Source organism: Gossypium hirsutum, chromosome A13 (assembly GCF_007990345.1).
Source record: "Gossypium hirsutum isolate 1008001.06 chromosome A13, Gossypium_hirsutum_v2.1, whole genome shotgun sequence".
Taxonomy (NCBI): domain Eukaryota; kingdom Viridiplantae; phylum Streptophyta; class Magnoliopsida; order Malvales; family Malvaceae; genus Gossypium; species Gossypium hirsutum.
The window spans coordinates 22475763-22501525 of record NC_053436.1 but is presented as its reverse complement, the minus strand read 5'-3'; the positions used below and the strand labels follow the sequence as shown (position 1 = coordinate 22501525).

Genomic DNA, 25763 nt, shown 5'->3' with positions numbered 1-25763 from the left:
ATTTATGTTATGGATTGTAGTTATTTAGTAATATGAGTTAGCTTATATTGGTAATTTTGATGATGTATAAAAGTGTGCAAATGACCTTTGTTTTAAGTTTGGTAATTGTCCTATAAATGCTAATTGTGATAGGTAGTTTCTGAATTAATATTTGGAGTATGAAATAGTCCATGTTTGAGGAATGACATGTTTGTGATATTAGGTGAAATAATGTATGTTTGAATGTATCCATATTGATAATTTGAGATTTTGGGTATTGGTATGAACTTAGATGGCATAATATGGTATTTATGTTTTGTATTAGTTGGTGTTGGAAATGGTAAAAATTATGCTTGATTTGTAATTGAATTGTATGTTTATTGATGCTATGTTTTGTGCCATATGAGTTGTGTAGGTATGCCTAAGTTTGGGTGGCAAATTGGCTTGGTAAATAGCCTATTTTTGTCCACACGGGCAGAGAAACGGGCGTGTGTCTCAGCCGTGTGCGACACAAGGTCATGTTACACGGCCGTGTGTCCCCTGGTGTTGAATTTGAAACTAAGTCAATATGCTCTACACGGCTTCACACACGGGCGTGTGACTTGGCCGTGTGACATAAGTCAGTATACCCTACAGGTTTGGTACAGCTTAGCACACGGCCTGGCACATGGGCATGTATGGCAAATTTTAGGGCATACGGGCTGCCGCACAGAAGTGTGTGTTGGCCGTGTGACCCAAGTTAGAGAGTTACACGGGGTCAGAGACGGGCTGGGACACGGCCATGTGTTCTTATTTCGAATGACCACACGGCTTGTGACACGAGTGTATCTATTGGCCGTGTGAGACACACGGGCGCATGGCCCCTGTTTTATGCAAAAAAAAAAATTCTAAGTGTGGAAAAATTTCCTGATGTTATCAATTTAGTCCCAAACCACCCTGAATGCTTGTTTAGGGCCTCGTAAGCTCGTATTAGGGACAAATGATTGGTTGTGAATCAAATGTTTATGATTTGATTAACTGCGTATGAAATGTAAGTTTGAATTGTGTTATAAGTCCGGTAATGCTCCGTAACCCTATTCTGGCGTTAAATATGGGTGAGGGGTGTTACAATTTCAATCCAACATTTTGAAAGTAACTGCTGAATTCACTAACACAACTTTTTTACTTAGGAAGGTTTTTCCAAATGGTCATAATGCTTTTATTAGATAGAAGTATCTTCAACAAATGTTTGAACCATGTCATCACCATTCAAAACAAAAATATTGTTTTAATCCATTAATAGATTATTTCTCAACCATGCATTTACATTCCATCCATGCATTCCATCTAGGAGTGAGTATTCAATCGAGTCGAGTCGAATCGACTAAAAAAAATTCGAGTTAGTCGAGTTGACGAATCATATTTTAGCAACCGAACTCAATTTGATTTTTTTCGACTCAAGTCAAATCGAGTGAAAAAATTTCGAGTTAAGTGGAGTCGAGTTAATGAATCATATTATTTATATTCAATGTTGCGTTTACATGGACCTATTATTTAACTAGTAGATGAAGTAAAAGATTATTTAACTACATAAACAATATAATTGTTTTACATTTTAACTTAATGGGTAAATATTTATCAAAACAATGTAATTTTGCCTTTTAATTTAATAGTTTTGACTTTTTAACTTTAGAAAAGGTAAACATTTATCAAAACGACGTAATTTTGCCTTTTCTTATTCAGATTTTCAGATAACTCGAATTGTGTAATTCATTTCGAGTTAAACCAAAAAACTTAATTTTTTATTCGAGTTGAACCGAATAACTTGATTAACTCAAATAACTCGAATTATTTAATTCAAAATTTAAATTTTTTATCGAGTTTTTCGAATCGAATCGGATTTTGCTCACACCTAATTACATCCATCTTTTTCCTTTCTTTCTTGCATGATATAATATATATTATATAATTACGTATCAATCATAACTATGCATGTAAAACATCATGTATATAACAAATTAGCATTTGGCTTTATCAAAAACTAATCCATGAGACACTTATACTTTTTGCATAATATAATTAGTCTCATTAGAAAATAACCATGAAATCCAATTCATGCAATAATAATAAACCAAAAATTTGGCATACCTCATATTGCTACAAAGATTTCTTCTAAATCAATAGTTAGACCACTAACCTTGATATTGTCCCATTACTGATAGTTATCCTAGTAGTACCATGATTATAGTGGCATGTGAATTCACGGTGAACAAACACGCCTTTAATTTCTCATAAATTGCAAAAATAGAATTTTAAAATTGCTGGTATGTGGGGATAAAAATAAATTTATGAAAAATTAACGAAAGCTTCAAGGCATATATCAATGTCACTTTCTTTAAGGTACTATTTGCCCCTACTTATTTTTTGTGTGCAAAAGAGTTACTTGCAAATGAATCTCGATGATACAATGAAACCCAATGACTATCTATGTTTTGCACTGATGGAAACAATCCACTAAGAACTGAGCAGAGCATAGTAAGTATATCAATTTCTATAAAAAATTTCATGTAGTAATTTTTTATAAAACAATCTAGGAATATAAATGATAGTGGGAGAATAGGAAAAAAAAACTTTGATGTGTTTTTCTAGTGTGTCAAACAAATGAAATTTGGCTCCTATTTATAAAAGTTCTCAGGTCTCTTCATAGGAATACAAGTATCTAAATAGATAGTCACATCTTTTAATAATAAATATAATTATTCAATAAATGTATTCTTGAATAATCATGATTCATTTTTAATAATAAAGTGATATAATTTTTGAATTTAAGAGATCACTATAAAATGTGATAACTCTTAGTTAATAACAAAATTATATACTTTTTGGTTATTTATAATTTTTCATATAAATATTTAGTAAATGTTACCAACACATAGTGCCGTGTTTTATTTGGTAGATAAGGCACCAACTACTGTCCACAAGGGAAGCATAAGTATGCTAGTTACTGATTATCTGGTTTTCATATGGCTTAAGTAGAGTGATTTGTAGAAATGGGAAAGAGATATACACATTTACTTAGTTTAATCAATGTTATTAAGATAACATTATATCAGTTTTCTGATATGATAGTAGTTTTCTTAAAAGCTAAACGGAGAGACATAGGGAAAATGAATCTGATGTCCTGGAACAGGAATGGACCCTCCAATACCAGGACTGGTTGCTAGTTATGAAAGTCACATGAGCCTAAGGCTAGCCAGCTAAATTTAGTAAAACAATCCATATGCAAGCAATCAATGTCCTGTTTTCCGCACAGCATTTGAAGAAACCATATACTGCAACTTGATCACCGACAGGCAAATTCGGACCAACAAGCATAAAGGAGAATTTTCTCCTGTATTATGTGGGTTCATTTCTTGACTTATTTGTAAAACGTTCATAATCACAGACACGACATTCTATAGCAATCATACAACAGAGAGTTGACCTTTTCCGGAAGATCTCAAGCATTTTAAAACACTTCTGGAAGAAAGATGATAAGGGGACTCCAAGAAGAAAGGATCATGCCATTCATACAGTCTTTCTTTCAGTTTGTGGCAAGAACTTCCACATTCAGTAAGCTAAAAGCTATTGATGTTTATTTGTTTCAAGACAAGCACCCCTTGTCTAAGAACAAAAAAGTGATTAAGGCCGATAACTTCCGAAGGCTGTATCAGCATTAATAGAAAAAGTTGGAGTGGGGCATGAGTTAGTACCAGAAGGAAATACTGGTCCCTTTGAACTACGTACATGCCTCTATCCTTCCATACATTTGTAGATAAAAAAGTTGCTAAGAACTAAATTAAGTCCCTACAACTTAAATCCTAGTTTCAATTCTAATATTGCAGCTACCACAGTGGAAATGCAAATCATATTTCCTGTTTAAGGTTTCATCAGTCGCATATATGATTCTGTGACTGCAACATGTAGAAATAACTTTACAAGTAGCAGAATCTTACATCGAAGCTGAGATAAAATGCCATCACTAACTATATCTCTTCTTTAAACTTTTCATTTACTTTAACTCTTGAATAGCCTTATTATGATGATGAAGTTTCCATAGAGGCAATTGTCTCATACAATAGCATACTGAAATGGATAAAATTATATAATTAGATGATGTATGTATATACAAGGATAGGAACCTACTTGATAATGTGATCCAACATGCTGAAATGAATAAAACTATATAATTAGATGATGTATGTATATACAAGGATAGTAACCTACTTGATAATGTGATCCGACCCTGTCACATAAGGCTTGAACCTCCACCATTATTGTTATTGAAAGTGCTTCACAATCAGCATTTCCAGTTTTATAATCATCATAGATCTAATATGGGAGAATGAGAAAGAAACGTAGCCAAAGACAACTTGCCGATTATCTCCTCCAACAAAGGTTTGATTCATTTATGTATTAAATAATTAACTTCATATTCCCATGAACAGTTCAAACCATTAACATAAATAGTTTTGAGTAATTAACGAGTATCAAAAAACAACTCAGATAAGTGGAAGAGAAAGCCTAGCCGGCAAATCATCCTTGGCTGCACTACTTTACCTCATTCCCACATGCTAAATCTTAGATGAAGACAGTATCGATTCAGCAATGGATAAACAACTTTTTCCTCAACGTACTAGCAGCGATGTAGTTTGCAGAGTGGAAGTTTGAAAATTTGTGGGTGCATATAACCAAGAATGGGAGGATAACATATATATATATTCGTGAAGGACATGAGGGAGTGAATGGACAACTGCATGTGTCTAGAAGTCAGCATACACAAGCCTTAAAAAAGTTACTTTCAATCACCCTAGAGGCTCATAGTAGCCTCTTACAAAGTTACCATTGCCCCATACACAGCCTCTTTATGTTTTGATCTTTTTGGGGTTCAAACACTACTGTTTCTGGGGGTTTTTTTTAACTTGAAATATGCAGTCATTGGACACATTATCAACTAGTTTCTCTAATGTTGTTTTGGAAACAAAACCTTATCACTTTCCAAGTTTGAGTTTAGATCGGGTTTTTTTTTTAACTTGAAATATGCAATCATAGTGACACATTATCAACTAGTTTCCCTAATGCTGTTTTGGAAACAAAACCTTATCACTTTCCAAGTTTGAGTTTAGAGAAATTTACGCTCTAAAAACCCTTAAAACCAACCAAGTCTTTTGAAGCCTAAAATATTTATCAAATTGACATTGTGTTTGACATGTCATTATCTGGAGATATGGATGAGAGTGAAGGAAGGGAGAGGATAAAGGTCGATTCTGGTCTGTATGTAACAGGAAATTCGGAACATCGTGATCTTAGAAAATGGTTATTTTGGGGGGTGACATGGGCTGAGGATGGCCTTTGGGTAACAATTTTGGATAACATATCTCTGAAATCACCGCCCACCACCCATCACTTTTTTCCTGCCTCTTTTTCAGGTACAAATGCACATTATCACGTCCACTTGCATTTGCTAAAATGGTTGATAGAAAAACTTAGAAGGGCCTCTTGATGCATTGCAATCTGACCTATTCATAAGTCTACTTGGTTTCATTTAAATTATATCAAGTTGAAGAAGTTTGAAGTTCAAACTAGTTCAAATTAAACTAAGTTTGAATGAATAACTTTTTATAAACAAATTAAGTTAAATGAAATTCAAATTGATCAACTTGAATTTTTAAATTCAGCTCAAAATTATCAAGACTAATCGAAACTAAAATTACAAGGTTAATATAACTTTTAATCCATAACCTCGATAATTAAGTCTATTTTGATACTTGTAACTTTTCAAACCACTTTAATACAACTTTTCTTTTGTCCAATTTAATACCTAAACTTAAAAACTATATCCATTTTGGTCATTAAACTTGACAAATGTAAAAGTTTAATAACATGTACTTAAAATTTAACATTGTAAAATTATGCCACATTATTACTTAAAATTTGAAAAATAAAAATTTCAAGTAATGATACGAAGGAATCCAAGTTCTAAGATATAATCTTTGATCCAAGTTAGAAAACCAGTCATTTTTTAAGATACAGTGATGAAATAAAAACAGGGTTTATCTCCCATATTTAACCTGAGATTAAGTACAGTATTTCTTGAATTTATTAAATATTTTTGTTGGGATTTTGTTTATACAATGATCGGTTCAGCCTGTGCTTTCGTTTTTTCCTCACGGCTTCATCTTCAAAGGATCAAGGCTGCATACTATAAAAAGTAGCTTTTAAGAAATTAGAGATAAGCCTGGTCACAGCAATTTCAATCTCCCTTTCCCCAAAACAACAGATATAATTGCATGATAGCAGACTGCAATTGGGATAGAGAAACCTGTCAGTTATCAGTGCATAAACCTGATAATATGTGAGAGCTCTAAACAAGGATTCTCATCTACATCGAATGCATATACAGACATTCATACAAGTTCATAAGCCTACATGAATTTAAGAATATCCAGAAACCGGTTTGCGCATGGAAGAGATATACCACACATGAAGAGTTTGCAATTGAAAGATGGCAGTAAGAAGAATTAACCAACACATAGAAATCAGTATGAGAGTCAACTTTTTTCCTGACTATTAAGCAAAAATATATGCCCTGGAACAGTTATTGTAATATTGAACAACCAGACAAACCATTAGTATGGAAGTATTAATATTGTAATATTCAATCTGATTGTTGTAGAAAGTTATAAACTAAAACTGTTCATGCTACCATTACGGAACACATCATTCAAATTTCTCCTCAGTTCTTAAATTAGGATTTCACATTTCAACTTTATGGTTAGTGGACCAACTCTGTTTAGTTTATATCACAAATACAAGCATATTGCAATTGACTACAAAAGTCACTTACCAGTTACCACATACAGCTTGCCAGCTCCAAATGCCAGAGGAAGCTAATGATATAAACCACCTGCCAAAAGTAGCACAAAGAACTAAAGTTGCTTATCCCATAAAATGAAATAAGAGAATTAGGATGCAATACCAAGAATAAGCCTACTTCTTCAATTGATTCCATTTCAGGTTTCTTTGCCTTCCTCTTTAGCTTTCTCTTCAGAAAACAGCCTCCAAAGCCTTCTCTTTTTTCGCTGGGACAGCCTCCAAAACTAATCTGAACACATAGCCTAACCAAATATTTCTTACCTTAAGTGATTTACAAGCTCATACAACCCTTATATAACTTCCAGCTCATTTTGTGCAAGTTCAAATTTTAGATCATGCGATTAAGGGGATAATTTTTGAAGCACTTTGTTCAACAGAAACATGGCCTCTCTTCTTCAAGAGAAGAAATGGGACCAGTACATCCCAGCAAACTCCAGAAAAGTACCAGCCATTTGAGCTACATGTAAAATATAATCAAGAAACCAAATATGATGGCATTTACACCCAACATAAGCTACAATTACATTGCTCTCGGGATTATGGCAATCTAAACTTTCCTACCTGGTGCAACTCTCAAGCCACATGCATACATAAAAAAATCCTAAACAAGTACATGCTACCTTGACTCCATTATAAAACATAAAAAATCACTTCATCAGCCAAATTGCACAAAGTCAAGGATACAAGTGTAAGGGTTTTACATGGAAAGCAATTTATTAGAAATGTGTTACAGAGCCTGCAAATCATGAATCCAGGCCAAAAATGATTGAATGGTGATTTGCATCATCAAATGATCTTATTCTGGTCACCCAAGACAGGAATAAAGGCGAGCCAAAGTGGAACATAAGTTCCTCAAACCCGAATTTTCTGGTCTTCTGGTCTAGGCTGGCTTCATCAAAAGGGACAAAGGTCTGGCTTCAAGATTTATGACAACTGTTTAGATAGGGGAGAGAAGGCAACAAGTGGGAAAGGTGCAGTAGAATCCTTGGCAGGGGATGGCTGGCCGGGTTTAAGATATCATTCTGCATCTTCATTTAAAAAGAATTAAAAAAACTAGCATATCAATACCCAAAGTAAATAAATGAAATCAGACAAATATTTACCTGTCAAGTCTAGAACCCAGGACTAATACCCATGCTTCCTATGTGAAACTTGATTTAGATTGGACAACCTGGTGACAGCAAAAAATAAGGCAAGGTGGTAACAATTGCTATTAGAGAACAATCAAAGGTATTCGAAGTTTTCTAACTAGATAGGTAAACGTTACCCCCGGCTGGAGTTGCGACCACCATGATTTCCATATATATCACCTCCACTCTGAAAAAAGATAATATACGACAATCAGAGGAAGTAAAATAACATGTGAGATAGAAATTAAGCACGCAGAACGTCATAAATTTGCAATGAGATGGATAGTTCTCAAATGCAGAGCTTGCACTTTAGAAAAAACCTGGCTGCAACAACCAGATGCATCCTAATAATAATAAGCTTAAGCTCTTTGCAAAGAAATGTTAAAGGAAGAAATGAATGAAAAGACAAGCTTACAAGTGAACCACTATAATTTCCTTTACTGTCACTTGCAGTCAAATCACTAGGGCTGTATCCCCCTGAGTAAGAAGAGTATCCACGATTACGCGGTTGACCATCTTTGTTACCATATTTAGGACCATCTGAAATGTCTAATGACATGGGAATGTAGGGAAGAACAGGCAAAAGCGTTGCTGCTGCTCCTTCTCTTTCAAATATATTGGCTCTCAGCCGCAACAGTACTTGCGAAAAGGCATTGCTAGCAACATCAAGACCTCCAGTAATCTGTACAGCATTGGAAGATAAAAATTCTATCAAAAGTCTGACTATGACATCGAGTGTGCACACCAAAAAGCATATTATTCACCTGCACCATTTCTTCATCTTCATATGCAACTTTGGGAAGGTTTTCCTTAGAAAGTATGCGAATACTAGCCCTAGTAGCATTCCTCATCCCAGATATTATTGCCCCACCTTTACCGATAAGGCATCCAACCTGTGAACTTGGAACAAGTAGACGGGTGGTGATTACAGAATCACCTGATTCTCTTTCTGTTTTTTCACTGCATCGTGATTGCAAGCGCAAAGCAGCATTGATGGTAGGGGATGGGTCTTCAATGAACTGCAGAGATATAAATAATGAGGCATGACATATAAATTCCACAATGAGAATCTAAGCTTAACTTTAAGAATTAATGTATTCTTACCTCTTTTGTTGATATGAATATAATGCAATCATCTCCTTCAGCTGCAGAGCTATCAACTTTAATCGATGCCCCAGACTCCTGTCTAATCTGTTTGATAATACCACCACCTTTTCCAATCACACCCCCAATATTTCCAACCGGGCATACCAAACGAAGAGAAAACTCCCTTGCAGAACCATCATCTCTTCTAGAAGAATAATTTCCATAAGAACCAATAAGGGGGGCATTCATGTACATCCCACCTGATGGATTCATATTAGATAGAGAGGAGAGAAGCAAGTGCTGGGATCTTGAAGGGTTATCATGAAGGCGAGATGCCACCTGATAAAGAGCCTTCCTCACAACAGAGGGCTCTCCAATTATCTGAAATCCCCATAGAGAAACTGAATGAATAAACAAGAAGGCCGCAAGATGATTCAAAATCTCCTAATATGCAGGCAACTCAAAACATTTTCAAGAATGCTAATAATATACAGTTACAACATAAGGACACATTTTTAGGTAAGAACTGTCTGGTCAGAAGCCTCATGGAGATCAATCAACAGATCTTCCAAATCCCATCACTTATAACAGGAGAACATAAAAGTAGAAAATAAAGACTCTTCCCTTTTCTAGGAAGACTGCTTACTACCATTTCTTTTCAACTTAGCAACACTGTGAGCAATAAAAGCTGTTAGCTAAAACCAACTTCTAGACCTTTCATTTCCCTTTAAAGGAATCTTCCATTCAAACACTCGTCATATCCATACATCTATTACCTATGGTTAAGTCTTGCAATAAATTAAGAAATTAACTCTACAGGAGATAATATTCAGGTAAATGGCCAATATTTTTTCTCTTATTTATTAAAAAAAGGGCATAACACATGCTATATCTTTTTCATATGAGAAAACAACTTTACCTGAAGAAGCTCATCTGAAGTCAATGCACACGGAGGTAAATGCTCATTGCTTAAAACCCGAATCTGAGCATGTGTTTCACTCCTTATACTTTGAATCACTTGTCCACCTTTCCCAATAACACAACCAATCTGGTCAGATGCCACAAGCATTCTCACAGTAACCACATGTGTCTGCTCCTCCAAATCCTCATCAGCAGGCAACTCTTCCGCGACAACCCTATCGTGTACCCTAAACAAAGCATCCTGAGCAGGCGAAACAAGCTCATCACCAAATGGATTTGTTTCCTCACTGGAACTATAAATCATAACAACCCTCTCCTCGCAACCCGGCAGAGCTTCACAAATCCTAATGTTCGACTTACTATCTAACCTCAACTGTTTCACAATCTCACCACCTCTTCCTATAATACTCCCAATCCTTTTCACATGACATAAATAACGGTAAACGGTATCTTCAGGCCCAATCCCATGCTGTTGTTCATTTTCCTCACCAGCATTTCTTCTCTTAACACCTCCTCCTCCATTTCCAGCGTAATCAGGCTGAAAATGAGATCTTTTACCGTAATCATTTCTTTGACCAGCCATAACAACCAACTTAGTTTCAATTTCTCGATCTTACAACTTCTTAAATTAACTGCAGCATTCCAAAATAAAAAATCGGATTCAGAAAAAAAAATATTGATCAATTTCCTAAACTCCCTTAAAGACTTAAATTATAACATGCTTAATTATAACAATATCATTAACAATCAGACATTAAAAAAATTGAAAGAACAATTAATAACTAAAAATAATAGAACAGATCGAATAACTATAATAATAAGAAAAATAAATTAAGAATGGAAGAAAAATTACGGGGGAAACAAAGGAACGGAACGGTAGAAAAGAAACAGAGAAACGTCGGGGGGAGTTCGATTGCTGTATCGAGAAATATGAATACGAAGGTACTCGGTGATTGTTCTGTGGGAAATATCTTCGGTTGGTGGTTTTTTATTTCTTTTCTTTTTAGGGTTCGAAGCGTGACCGCATGTTCACGTGCCTGACAGATACTTCCTTTTAAATAACACTTTAAACGATTGGTTTTGACTCTAAATTATATTGGAAAGGGTATACTATACTATATAAGTTTTTATTTGATCACTTAATTAAAGGAAGTTACAACTTGATCATAGAATTAAAAAAAGTTTTAGTTGAAGTCACTAGATTATTAAGTTTTTTTTTTAAAGTTCTATTAGAAATTTTTAAGTGACGATTTGATGATCCATATAGTAGATCAGTATGGTGGATCAGTAACCATCAACGAGTAGAAGAACATATCTTAAATCCAAGTCGATCTAATAGTTAGTGCCAAAGATCAGAGAAAAAATTATTTAAATTTCTGTTCGTAGATTTGTGATGTCCAAAATTATTTCATAAAAAAAACGAGCTATAGGAGAGAAGGGGAAAGAGAACTTTTGATTGATGTATGTAGTGAGAATAGAGAAAATCATATATCATTAGTTTTAACAGTTCAATGACTTAAATGAAAACTTTTGAATTGTTCAATAATCAAATTGTAACTTTTTTAGTTAAGTGACCAAAACGAAAACTTACTCATAGTTTAGTGACTAATGGCGTAGTTTACCCTATTAGAAATTCTATTACAAACCCATGCATGTAAAAATCACGTTTTTAGAGCCCAAATGTATATTTAAAAATAACATATAATAAAAAATGAAATGTATGGTTTGAAACTAATTAATAATATCATATGAAATATATACGGTATAAGAATAAAAAATTAAATTAAATTATAAGTAAAACAAAACTTAAACACATAATACATCATATTAAGAATACTAAATGAATATATCAATCATAAGTTGGCTTCGAGTTAAATAGCAGTATATATATATGCAATTGATGAAGATAATAAAATGCGCACAATAAAATTAAAATATATAAAAAAGATTAAAATAACTCTTTGGTTTAGTGGTAAATTTAAAGTTTTAGCAATGCAATTCGTGTGGTTCAAATCTCAAAATATACCTGATAACTTCATATTTGGAGTTATCCTAGTATAATTTTTATAGTATTTTAGGAGGTAAATAAAGCATTTAGGTTAGAATTTATTACATTTTATAGTTTTTTTCAAATTAATTATATTTTATTTGAATCTTAGTTTAGTATTATCATTTTTAGGGTTAGTTCGGATTTACTTGTTATTTTTCTCTCTAAATTGTAGGTACCGGATGAAGAATGGAAGACTTGGAGTAGTGAAGAGAAGTTTTTTGCTCTACTGGATTTGTTTTAGTGTAGTGAAGTATAAGCTTCAATTCAAAATTTCAGACAGCATGCAGTCTACTTCATTGCAGTTCTACTTATGGTGGAGTGGAATTATTAAAACCCTAAAAATAAAAGGTGACATGATTTAAGGGAAAAGGGGAAAAAAGGAAGAAATCAACTTGGAGGTGAAGGAACAATTCTTTCACGCTAAAGGGAACTTCAAGCTTGTAAAAACGAGAAGAGAAAGAGATTCTGAGTGCTCAACATTAGTTTGATAATCATTTTTATCCCTTGATTATTTTCTTTATACTTTTTTCTCAATACAAGCTTGTTTTAAATTTCTACTTGTGATATTTTTTCAACTCAACATGAAGTAAAATCTATTTTCTTGGAATGGTAATGGATCCTATTCTCTTAGTTAATTAAATATTTTCTCTTTAATTGTTTTTATCTTTGTTAATTATTTATCAGTTTCATGCTTATTTAATTTATTTGTCTGACCATCAAGTTGCATTAATTTAATAATCTCGATTTATCTTGGGAGAGAAAATTAAGGTTTAGATCTAAATTGAATAGATTAAGATTAAATTTAATAATATGGAGTTAATTTGCATCTAGGATATAAATAACCATGATGCCCCCAATTAAACTTTTAGTGGCGTTTAGAGTGAAAACTCCTGCAAAGGTAGAACTTTTAGCGGCGTTGATATTGAAAAACTCCACAAATATATAATATTAATGGTGCTAAATGAAGAACGCCGTAATAAGTCATTCTATGGTGGCGTATATGGAAATAGCGCCATAAAAGGTAAAGAAATAGTGGCGGTTTTTCCTAAACGCCGCCAAAGGTAGAAAGGAAAATGGGAAAGAAAATTGCGATTGACGACACAAAACAAAGCAGGAGCAACTTAGCTGATCTCCGTCTCCCTGCCTCAAGAGAAAAAGGAAGTATCTGCGAGAGGGAGATACATTGCCATGATTCTCGTGGTTTTATTCGCCAATTCTGAAGGCAACATCTTAGTTGAACGGTACGTCTGCCCCTCCATTTTCTCCCATCCCATCCTATGCTTTGATTTCTTTTGCAAATTTTTCCAACTATGCTCTTTATCGCTTCTAGTTTGTTGAATTAGTTGAATATTTTTTGAATAGATGTAGATCGTTAATGGGGCTTTTTTTTATGCAAATCAAATAATTTTATTCTACTTTCTGGTTGGGACTTGATTTGGTAGAAATTGGAAATGGATGATGTTTGGCAAACACAACATCTGTTATGTCTGTTCATGATCTATGAAATTGGAAATGGGATTTTATTTCTTTTTTATAACATAATTGAACATTACCTTAGGGATTATGTTTTATTTCAAAGATATGGTTTTCTTCAAAACTGTGTTTTGTTATAAAATTTAAAATTTAAAATTCTAAATTCAAAATTTTTTTGTTTAATGCCATGGAAAATTAGATTTTGTTTTTAAAATATGGAATGAACCATTTCATTTCACGAACACAATTTGCTCTACATTTTCTTTCAAAATTTTTCTCACATCTTTCAATAATTTTTTAAGCTTTTGATTCTTATCAATCAATCTTGAAAAGTTTTACTTCTAGCAAAAATTTCTATGTTTTTAAGATCAAAACATGATTTTTCATTTTTTTCTATTTTTGTAAGAATATGGAAAAGAAGGGAGATCGATTTCTTGACTGTTCTTGACTTTGATTTCTAGAAAATCCAACTAGGCAATGATGATGTAACTTATTAATGATTTTCTATCCATGAAACTTAATTTCTAATGATTTCCTCATTTTTAAAACTATGCTCATGTTCGTTGGGTTAGAGAGAGTCGAGATTTCTAAGATTTCTTGTTGTTTTGCAGGTTAGATTTACCGTTCTAATGAGATCTCTTGTTGTCTAAGTGAGGAAAAGTTGAGTTTTCAATAGAGAATTCAATGTTTTTAGGTTAGTTTTAAGTTCTTAAGTATGAATATAAGGTTAGATTTGAGTTATGGTAAGTTTCAATTTGAATTCTTGAAAGTGGGCATTGAAGTGAGAAAGTGTACTGCTAAATCACATTGCATGATTTTGTTGAATTTTAAAGTTTTTGATAGTTGTGATTTTGTTGATCTGTTCTAACATGATTGAACTATGCGAAGCACTTGCATCTGCCATTAGCACAAAATTGATAGTTAATTGCTCAAGTCTTGCATGGATCGTAATGAGCACAACATTCATTTTTAGTTCTTATGTAAATGTTTTAAACATGTAGCTAAAGTTTGTTAAGTTGTAGATAGTCTAAGGTATAAACAATGGTTCAACAGGCCTGATTCACTGGATTTCTTTACCAAACTTCCATCTTTGTTCGTGTGGCCTGGTAACTTTCATAAGTGGAAAAGCTATTTTGAGAGTAAAAAGAAACATAGTCTGTACTTACGGATACGTTTTAAACTGGGCAGTGGGTTCTTCTAATTCAAAATACAGTATGTTTTACTTTTTTCTACCCTGAAATTAAGTTAATTCCATGAGTTAATTCATCAGGGCCACAAGTTTCCTGTCTTTGTTGGTTGTGGATGGATCTGTTTCCTAAACCTTAATTAAAGCCATCCTGAGATATCAGTTTAAATAAATGAACAAAAATGTTCTTTTATCAGGTCTGTTTACATTTTTTACATGACGCTTGAAGATGTCAACGTCTATGTTGTTGGCAAAGATGAGTATGATGAACTTGCATGTAAGTATATATTGCCCTCTTTACATGTACAGTCTTAGTTTGTGAGATTTAATAAAGCAGAAAAACCTTGAAACTTGACTAAAGTATGCAGTTTTCATGTTGTTTGAGGTGAGAGAGCTTGAATGGTTCATAGGTTCTTTGAAAAAATTGTTCTGAATAATTTGATATTAAAAAGCACTAGGTTTTCTATACCGTAACTTGCACATATCTCTGTGCTCTTAGTTACATAAGCTTCTCTGTGATGTTTAACATTGCTTGCTCATAGTGTGACCCATTCTCATGGTCTGTAAATTAAAATAAATATTGTTTTTTTTTTGTTTTTTTTCTTTTGAAATGTAATTTAGCACTCCACAGAATTAAAAAGAAAAGAAAGTTAACACTGATAATTGTAGTGCATTTGAAAGGGAATAAAAAATATCATCTAACATGGTGCATTAGGTTACATACTTGAATTTTATTACTGATTTACTTCCTAAATGGTTTTGCTCTAATGGCAGAGGTGATCTTTGTTATAACCTTAGCTGTAAAGGATGTATGTGGGAAGCTACCAACAAAGCGACTTTTTCTAGATAAATACAGAAGGAAATGCTTGACTTTGGATGAAATTATTTGAAAGGTGAGGTCACAAGTTGGTATTCTAACTATAGTTTTGGCATTCTTCCTTTTGATCAGAAGCTGTTGGTACTGTTTGTTTTAATCTGACTTGCACCACTTCAGTGAGGCTTAAGAAAACTAATTATGATCTTTCATTTGGCCATGATTATCAAAACGCTAGAATTAATGTAGCATGTGGCAACTCACTTTCTTGTGCTGCTTAATCACATCTAATATCTATGTGCCAGGAAACTGTGATTTTTTTGTCTAATTGTCAATTAGCATCCTTTTGCATTTTCTTTGATGGATACTGCTGCTAATGTTTTGCCCCACCCTTTTTTTTAAATATTCTCAAGGGATATTTGGAGAACATGGATAAAGATAGGATCAGGAGATTAGTACGTTTAAAACCTCCAACTGAGTTTTAGGCTGAGAACACCCTATTGTCACAGCCCATTTGGAGGTAGTAGATTCAAAGTCCTGTACTCTGTTGAAAGGCATGGTATATCCTCTACTGTAGTATACTTTTGTTATACTTTTGTCCTTGATCCCTTTGCATATAGATGTGTCTAATGTAAGAATTTATGGTTAAATTTCCTTTGGATTTGTTTTATTCTTTATTTTGGGGGTAAGGAACTTAAATCAAGGAAATCATTAAATGGGTGTGTTTCTTGTTATTTTTTTTAATAATTATATGCATTGTTGAATATATTTTGTCATTTCAATTATTAATTTAGATCATATACATATTTCTTTCATGATAGTATCATTTAGATTTGAAGTTTGTTGTTGGATTTGAAGTTACAGGAAAATATGTTGAAAATTCGAGTTCTATATGAAATAAAATAGGTTGGTAAAATATGTTAATGTTAGTGGCGTTTCTAGCTACAAACGGCACAACATGCTCGACTTTCTTGCGGCGTTTGTAATAAAATCGCCGTTAAAGATCATGTTCTATAGCGCCGTTTTTCTACATAAACGCTATAAATTTTAGCTGTGCTATCTAAAGCGGTGTTTTTTATGTCACTTTTATAGGGCAAAAAAAAGCCGCTAAAAACCTGTTTTGCTATAGTGCCTATTCAACCCAGTAGGTTTGCTTGCAATAACTTTGTCCTACTTGCCTAACATAGGTATATAACTAGTGTGAAAGGGAGATTACTAGATATTGGAAGAGTCTAATTAATGCCATTGAATCATGGGTTAATAATTACATAAATTGAACAATTGAATCTTGGGTTAGCTAGATACTTGATTCGACGTGTGCACTTGTGTAATGAATTTTCACACATCAAGTTTTTTGCGTTGTTGCTAGAAACCAAAGTTTTAAATTCTATTATGCTAATTTTAATTTTATTAATTAGTAAATATGAGTCCATATTTTTATTTATTTATGTATTTGTTTATTTATTTTTAGGTAAAAAAGACTTATGTGAAGTCATGTTCTATTGTGATTACCGGTGGTCATCTAGGTCAATGAGTTACTTATCTAAGCAATCCTATAAGCTTTGGAATCAACCCCTAAGACTCCTATAATGCATTTATGCAAGATCCTTACACTAATTTTTATTCGCAACCCCATTGTTCTTGGAAAGCTATGTTTGAACCTCATTATTTATACTCTTCTAGCTTTTATCCTTACGATCAACTTTCTAGTGATCCCTTAGCATAAGAATTTAAACCACTTAGGTGAAAGGTTATCCTTAAACTAGTAAAAAATATTTTATTTAGGGCTCATGAACAACAATATAAAGTAAATGATAGTTGAATATCTAATGATGTTATGTCTTTAAAAAAGGTTTTAACAACAATTTCTATATTTTGGCAAAACAATACTAACACTTGGGTGTCAATATTTTACCCAAAGCGAAGTAAATAAGGAACACTTATAGAATAACAAAAAATTAGCTTGGATCACATCTCGGAAAACTACACTGCCCACACTGGTAAGCAACTAATCTGTAATGGGTAAAAAAGGGAGTGGGTGAGCTTAACAAGCTCAGTGAATGATTAGAATAACCAAATCATTAATATATCACCATGCATCCTCAAGACAACCATATAGAAGTACAATTATAATAGGCCTATGCCTAATGTCGTAGAGTACCTATCCATGCATTACCTACTGGTTCATCTACACAACATTTACATACTCATGCAAACATATATCATGTAGCACACATATTTAATCAAGTATATATCACATTTCACACAAGTCACATATAACGATAAATTGACAATATAGCTTATACTCCATTAAGCATACAACATGTTCCTCATAGTTACATATAATATGATAGATTGACACTTGAGTTATAAAACATATAGTGAGCTCTATCATCACTTATCAGATACACGGATCTCCAACACACCAAACATAGACTCTTAGAGCCAAACATGTCCCAAAAGTGTAGCATAAAGTTAACACTCTCTTTATTTCCCCTCACATCCCGTTGAATGGAGTTTAGCTCATATTCCCTTATCCCTCCAACATATCCCAGAGTTTTAATGCCCAAAAATCACTATAATATAGGTGAGTAGTCAAAACTCTATCGCATGCCAACTATATCTAATGGTTTCAAAATCACAAGGCCAAAATATTCGAAATCGAACACATAACACTTACCGATTATTCCTGCACTATCATTGCATGTTAGCATCTTTTGCAAAAACACTATCATTGTCATATAACATGTATTTAAGGTATACATTTGTACCTTTCACAATAGTTACCACATCCACGTATCACACATTTGAGCTTCTTATTACCATGAACAATTTCATAATCATATAAGCACAAAGCTATAAAGCAAATATAGATTCAAGAAAACTTACACTCGGAGTTTAGAGTAAGGCTTTAGGTTATTACTAAATTCCCAAACGACACATGACTTGGTCTACGAGCAGTGATTCCAAACACTTACCACTATGCTTTCGCCGAAAAGTTAAAAGCTCAAACTATCTCTTCCTTTAACTTGTAGAAGGCTCCAGTGAATCCGAGAATTTACACACAACAACCATACAATATTCACAATCAAATAGTAGCCAAAGACTCACTTAAACCAACTAAAACATTGACCTATTTTAAATTCTCATGTAACCAAAACCCTTAACATAACAAACTTAGAATGCTCATAACTTGGTTTACGCTTAACATTTTTGCCTTTGAATTTCATTCATCTAATTAGTCATCTACGCCTAATCCTCAACCCTTAAACCACTGAAAACTACCCAATTCATGGTATCAAAATTTTTTGACATTTTTTTGGCAATTTTCACAAAATTCATTAAAACATAAGAAATCATTAACAAAACTTCAAGGTAAGTTTAGAAACCTTCTAATAATGACAAAACGAGTTGACAAACACTTTGAAACCATGTATTTATTCAAAATCTCGAAATCTACCATTAATGTGTAAAATTTCGGCTTTTATTAAAAACTTGCAATTCAAAGGCTAATACTTCAATTTTTAGGACTAGATATCATGAAAAACTCATAAGAATTCAAAACATTACCTTAGATGGAATATTAAATGAGTTTTGATGCAAGTATAAAAAACCCACATTTGGAGAAGATGATGAAATCTATAGAGTTTTTAAATGTTTTTCTTGGAGATTTATGAAGGTAATTGACTTGGGAATGATAAGGAAATCAAAGTATTATGGTTTAGGAATCAAAAATCAATTGAAAGATCAAGGGGACAACAAGGGACAACAAAAGCAACTTAAAAGAGTAACTATCGTGAATTAGAACTGGGAATGGGGGTTTTAAGGTTGGGTTTTTAAATTTTGGTAAAATTACAACATAAAGGCTTACAGTTTTGACTCTATTACAAATCAGTCCTTTTTCTAAAATTAAGGGTTTCCAAAGCACATTTTCAAAAATTAATTTAATAGCTAAGATGCCATAGTCAAATATAATTCTTATTTACCATCCTATTAAATTCTTAGCACTCTAAGGCTAAAATTTTTAAAATACCCCTAGAACTCCTAGGCTCTATTTTGGGGTGTTACACCTAAATTCACCACTAGAGATTGGGGAAGCCACTAATGTTAAGGATATTGGAAGGGAATAGGTCTTTGGAGGAGTATAACTTGAACCTATGAAGGTTGAAAGCATGATTGAGATACATTATGAAGAGGTTCAAGTTGGACAAGTGATCACAACTAACGTTAGTCTTGAACCTCTTAGAGTTAATATGGTAAATGCAGGAAAGGAATAAGAGGTTTTAATAGAAAATATGGTGCATGTAGATAGTTATCGCGTTAAGCTTGAATTTGTTGGTTTTGTATTTGTTCTAGATAACAGTAAACTTAATGATAAAACGACGTTGTTGGATGTCCTACCAAGAACAGTTTTAACAATCGTTTCGATCACGTATGTATACACCACCTTATAATACTCATTTTGAAGGGCCAACATAACTTTTATTCAAACCTAAGCCCACACTTTTTCAAAATTACACATAGGTTAAGAGGTAGTCGATAAATGTATTAAAATGTCCATGGCACTTCAAAATGACTATAATATTCAAGGTTTTTTTAGGTTTATCTTCTGATAATCCAAGGAGTTATTTAAGTATTTTGGTTTAGAAATAACATTAAGGTAGTCAAGCTAATGACTATAAATCAGGCGCTTCTTGGGAAGCAACTAAGATTTCAAACTCTCCCAGCCAGTGTGTCCGCCCATGTGAATACTTGAAATAGGGCACATGGTTGTGTCGTAAGTCATGTGCTAGCCCGTGTATATATTTGAATTATGGACACACGCTCGTGTCGCAAGCCATGTGTCAGCCTGTGTGTGCATTCAGTGTTGGGCCATACAGTCTTCTCGTAGGTCGTGTGTTAGACCATGCTACATACTGACTTGAGACATATAGATCTGTCTTAGACCGTGTGAAACTTGGACCTAAAATAATAAATATACACATTCGTATGGGTTGACCGTGTGTGGCATATGTTCGTGTGACAGCCCGTGTCTCAGGCCGTGTGCTACAAAGTGTGCCCCTAAAACAAGTCATTTACAACCTATTTGTTTGGGTTTTAAGACAAACCAAAAAAGACATGTTTACAAGCCTTCAAAACAAATTCAAATATACTCAAAACATCCCAAAATAATCAATTTATGTGATTAATATTAGTGTTATTTTACATATATTTTCAGAAGTATCCTATGTGTTTTGATGACTTAATATGCTTGTAAGCTCATCTTTTGGTTGAATTTTGTATTTTGTTGGATAAAAAAAGAGTTGGAATAATTTGGAAGCCATACAAAGGTTTTTATGGGCAAAATGAAGTTTAGGTATTTTATGGGCTAAAAAGATGGTCAGAAAAAGTCAGAGAATAGGGCATGCCCACGACTTATGCGTGGAGAAGCAAAGCTGCATGATTTTTCTGCAATTTTCAACAAACCCCTATCTTTATGGAAAAATTCTTCAAAGCCCTAGTTTTAGCGATTGATTAGGATTTGAAATTTTAAAAGTTTATTTTGAACTCTTATCTAGGAGATCTTGGAGGGTATTTAAAGAGGCTTTGGGGGGCATGGAAAACATGTACAAGACTTTCGTATTTTCTTTTGTTATTCTATTTCTCTTCTTGGATTGTAAATTCTTCATTCTAGTCAAGGGTTTTATCAAGGTTTTTGATTCATTGAATTGTGAGATTATCGTTCTTCATGTTTTTTTAGATTTTTGAATATTTTTACATCTTCTGTTTTTTATATTATTATTGATTTGTGAATTGCATGAACTGACCACTTTTCAATTTGTCAAATTAATATACAACCAATTAGGATATTCTCATTCATAATTGTGGGAAGGTTTTAATCTGTGTGGTGAATAACTCAGGTTATGAATGTGTAGAATCTAGTTTAAATTATCTGCGCTAGTGTGAGATGGTTGGCTAGAATTGGGTCCTCTAAATCATAACGTTGTTGGCATGTTAAATCCCAGGAGTGTCTTCGTGGGATTGTTTATCAACAAGAGAAGTAATCATTTGAGTGTCTCTTTGGTTACCGAGGATCTAAGGAGTGATTAGGCTATTAAAGCGTCTCGAGTAGTTATAACAAATTTATTCAAGGAGTTTAAAAAATCATTTGCAAAATCAATGATCAATTCATGAATTAATAACTACGATTTCCCTTGGCTGGATATTTATCAAACCTTGAATTTTCCTAAATCATATTGTTTTGACTACATTATTTGCTATTAGTTTTTATTCTAGTTTGAACTTTAATCCCCTCCTCAACTTTATTTTCTCATTTATTTTTTAGGAATTAGTCTAATCCCACTTCCTGTAGATTCGACCTTTCTCACAACTCTACAAAAGTTTGTTTTTGTTTTTTTTAGCAGGATTTATTTTTGAAGGTCTCAACAACCTACCAAATTTTGGCGCTGTTGCTGGTGAGTGGTTTCAATTAGATTAATTTCTATTTACATTGTTTCTTTTATGCCTCGTTATTTACATGCAGGTGAAATTGAATTTGATCTTAAAATTGAGAAAACTGTAAAACGATTAAGAAAAGAGGCTAAGTATCACAAACGAGTTTCACGGTCCTCAATTCCTCTCTTGCAAACTGTAGAAGAAGAAGAAGAATCAATTCATTCAACTAGAAATTCTAAAGAAGAAGTTATGGCCGAGCAAAATCTACGACAATTGAACGCACTAAATGTTGCGTAACAACCACTGTATATTGATTATCGCGATCGGAGGTGCCGTTTGCACTTAAGTGTGGGCTTATCCATTTACTCCCGACCTTCTGTGGACTTGAGAATAAATATCCTCACAAACATTTGAAGGAGTTCCACATCGTTTGTTTGAGCATGAGACTGCAAAACATCACCGAAGATCAAATCAAACTACGTGCCTCCCATTTTCATTAGCCGACCATGCAAAAGATTGGTTATTCTACTTGCCTTCTAGATCATTTAACTTATGGCAAGGCTTTTCCTTGGCAAACATTTTCTTGCCTCACTAGCCGCTGATAACACTTGAAAAGAATTATAATTCAGGCCTCTAAACTGAAGTATTTTCTTGTAATTAAGAAAATATGCTTGCATTTTAGACTTATTACTAGGGCATTACATACTAAATCTTGAATTGTGTTTTAACTATAAATTTATGTTACTTTTAATTGCTGGAAAGAGGTTTGGTAGTCTTTGGTAGTAGGTGCAGGTAGGATGAAAGAGGAAAGAAGAGGGAAAAAAACGAAAGAGGTGAAACATTGCCATGGCAAATGGTAGGATAGATTGTCAACATAAATGTCATGGAAATTCTAGGAAGATGACGCAACAATCAATCCACTCACTTTCAGCCAGTTGTACGTATACTAGATAAATCAACCTAAAAAGATGAGCAAAATAAGTGTGCTGAGAGGGACATATCTACCCTATAAAAGGAGGAGAGAGAAGAGAAGGACACATGGATTGTGAGGAGAAAAGAAAAGAAAGAGAGCGGTTTCTCTCTCTACAACAAAATCTTGATGAGAAATTGCGTGGAAAGTTCAGTAGAGAAGAAGATATCAGCTAAAAAGAGATCATAGATGTGAAGAAAGGGAAGAGAAATCTGCCCTGAGTTTTGCGTAAAATCTTGATAAGAAGCTGAAGTGCAATGAGAGCTTCCTGTAGTTCTGCCTTTGTTCTATTTTTCTTGGTTTTAATTTCTGTGATTCGTAAAACTTGAAGAATGTTGATGAATGATTTAATTTTGGATTTCATTACCCAACCCATGAGCTAATTATGTTTGGGTTGGAATTATTTGGGTGAATATTGAATTATCTATAATGCCCATGATATGATTTTGATTAAAATTATTGTTTCAATCGATTTATGCTTATTTTGAATGCATACATGTAAGCTCTAGACATAGTTGACTATATGTGATGTTCTTAGATGAATTTGAATCTGAAAGGATTAAATACATTATATTATTAATCCATTGATATAGTCGAGTATTTGAAAGAATAATTGCAACACCCTAGACATAGAAGTGCAAATTGTACAGGTGAAGAACGTTAGTTTGGTTATCATTTGTGAGTCTTATAGACATACGCAAACTCAGAATAATAACTAAAGTCTGACTTTCAAAAGAAATAGACTACAGTTGTAATTCTCTGGACAGTAGTTAGTCAAAATTTTGCCTTCGCATCATTATGTTATAAAAATATTCCCTGAGTAATTCCAACATTTATCATTCAACAATAGAAATACTCTCTACTTATTCTTTGTGAATTGCCACGACATTTAGATTGCTTTGTCATTTTTCATTTATAATTGATATTATTAGTTCATTCATTAATTCCATTCATCAATTTATACTCTGTTTCTTTTGCATAGTTTAATTAGTTAAATCTATAGTAATACTTTACAAATTGTAATCAATTTCTGATCCCTGTGGAGATGATACTCACTCATCATTATATTACTTGAATCAACGTGTACACTTGCACACTTGTATTACTTATTTACACGCAACACCCTCTAATATACGGGGATAGATTTGTGGCATCAAACAACGAGACACTCAGACACTCCATGGTTATTGGGAAATATTTAAACAGTTGTGTGATAGTTGCCCTCAACATGGGATCTCTGAACAACTTCTTATTTAATACTTTTATGCATGGAAAGGAAGATGATGGATGCAGCAAATGCTGGATAAATTGTTAACAAAACTCCTAGAGATGCTAGGGAGTTGATCAATGTCATGGCCGCTAATTCACAACAAGTTAGCTCGCAACAAGACACCACATTTAGATGAGTGAACGAGGTAAGTATCTATGTTTTTCAAATTCAAATTTTTAATCTTAGCTCACTTGTGTAGCAAATGTCAATGGGTAACATAAAAAAAAGTGAAAGCTTGTGGTATTTGCACGAGAAATGGACACCCAAGGGATATGTGTCCCACATTTGAAGAGGATGCAACCGAGACCGCCAATATGGGTGGTGGATTTTATGGCCCACCTCAGAGAAAGTATGATCCTTACTCGAACTCCTTTAATCCGGGGTAGAGGGATCACCCGAATTTTAGCTATGGGACAAAACCATATAATCCCCCACAAGTTTGACATGGACCGTCTCATGAGTCGTCTTATTAACATTCATCATCAAAGATAGGTATGTCCATTGATGAAATAGTTTATTCTCTTGCTACTGGCACAGAACAATTCCAACAAGATACTAAGGAAAGCATAAAAAATCTGGAAAATCAGGTATGTCAACTTGCCTTATCTCTTAGCCGATTGGAACCTCAAGGTAAGCTACCTTCGCACACTATTGTCAACCCAAAGCAAAATGTAAATGTGATTATTTTGAGAAGTGGAAAAGAATTAAATAAAATGAAAGCTCGCATCTAAATCTTGAAGAAAGGAATTGAAAAAGAAGTAACACATACAGATTCCTCTGATGAAATGCCAAAGACATTGGTGACGCCACCTCCTTTCCCTCAAAGATTGGCCAAAACCAAAAAAGATACACAAGAAAAGAAAATCTTTGGGACTTTTTGCAAAGTGGGTGTAAACATCTCATTACTTGATGCTATTAAACATGTACCTCACTATGTAAAATTTCACAAAGAGTTGTGCACCAATAAGAAGAAACTCCACAATAATGAAAAGGTAAGAATGGGAGAAAATGTATCTGCATTTCTCCAAAAGAAGCTCCCTAAAAAATGTAGGGATCCGGGTATGTTATGTCTAATTCCACTTATTCTACTAATAGAATGGGTCTTTTAAAAGAAACTAGAGTAATTATCAAACTTGCTGATCAATCAAATGTGTATCCAACTGGTGTTTTGGAAGATGTCTTGGTTCAATTTAATGGATTGGTTTTTCCTGTAGATTTTTATATCATAGACATGGAAGAAGAAGACTCTTCTAATCCTAACTTGAATTTGTTAGGAAGGCCATTTTTGAAAACATAAAAAACAATAATTAATATGCATGATGGTACTCTCACTATGAAGATTGATGGGGAAGTTATCAAATTTAACATTTATGATGCCATGAAATATCCTAGTGACGCATGTTCTTTATTTGCTTTAGATGTCATTGACCTTTTGGTGTAGGAAGTCTTTGAAATGAATAACGAAGATAGCTCGAGAGTGACCCTCAATAAGATTTATAAACTTGAAGAATTAGCAAAAATTGACGTACCAAAACTTGATTTGAAGCCTCTTCTT

The 25763-nt window shown here is 33.4% G+C and overlaps 1 protein-coding gene and 1 long non-coding RNA gene across 13 annotated transcripts; one reads left to right on the top strand and one right to left on the bottom strand.

Moving 5' to 3' along the window:
- Nucleotides 1–5974: 5974 nt before the first annotated feature.
- LOC107893678 (RNA-binding KH domain-containing protein RCF3) lies at nucleotides 5975–11103 on the bottom strand. Of its 5 annotated transcripts, none has more exons than XR_001682924.2 (10): nucleotides 10864–11068; nucleotides 10009–10642; nucleotides 9108–9470; nucleotides 8768–9022; nucleotides 8419–8685; nucleotides 8141–8190; nucleotides 7977–8044; nucleotides 6977–7115; nucleotides 6845–6904; nucleotides 5975–6298 (listed from the first exon to the last, which is right to left on the bottom strand). XR_001682924.2 is itself a non-coding variant. In XM_016818735.2 (8 exons), the coding sequence occupies exons 2-7, from the start codon at nucleotides 10591–10593 to the stop codon at nucleotides 7999–8001; spliced, it is 1566 nt and encodes a 521-aa protein (XP_016674224.1). In that variant the 5' UTR covers nucleotides 10594–10642; nucleotides 10864–11103; the 3' UTR covers nucleotides 7507–7895; nucleotides 7977–7998. The 5 variants fall into 5 exon arrangements, 2 of the variants coding, with proteins under 2 accessions (XP_016674224.1, XP_016674223.1); XR_001682923.2 differs by having other exon boundaries at nucleotides 6992–7115; XR_005907329.1 differs by having other exon boundaries at nucleotides 5975–6199; nucleotides 6992–7115.
- A 1828-nt stretch (nucleotides 11104–12931) lies between these two features.
- Nucleotides 12932–22678, top strand: LOC107893677 (uncharacterized). Of its 8 annotated transcripts, none has more exons than XR_005907458.1 (5): nucleotides 12933–13301; nucleotides 15494–15612; nucleotides 15947–16092; nucleotides 21938–21988; nucleotides 22057–22678. It is a non-coding gene; the product is annotated as an uncharacterized lncRNA (long non-coding RNA). The 8 variants fall into 8 exon arrangements; XR_005907457.1 differs by having other exon boundaries at nucleotides 21935–21988; XR_005907453.1 differs by adding an exon at nucleotides 14917–14996 and having other exon boundaries at nucleotides 12934–13301; nucleotides 21938–22678.
- Nucleotides 22679–25763: the final 3085 nt, after the last annotated feature.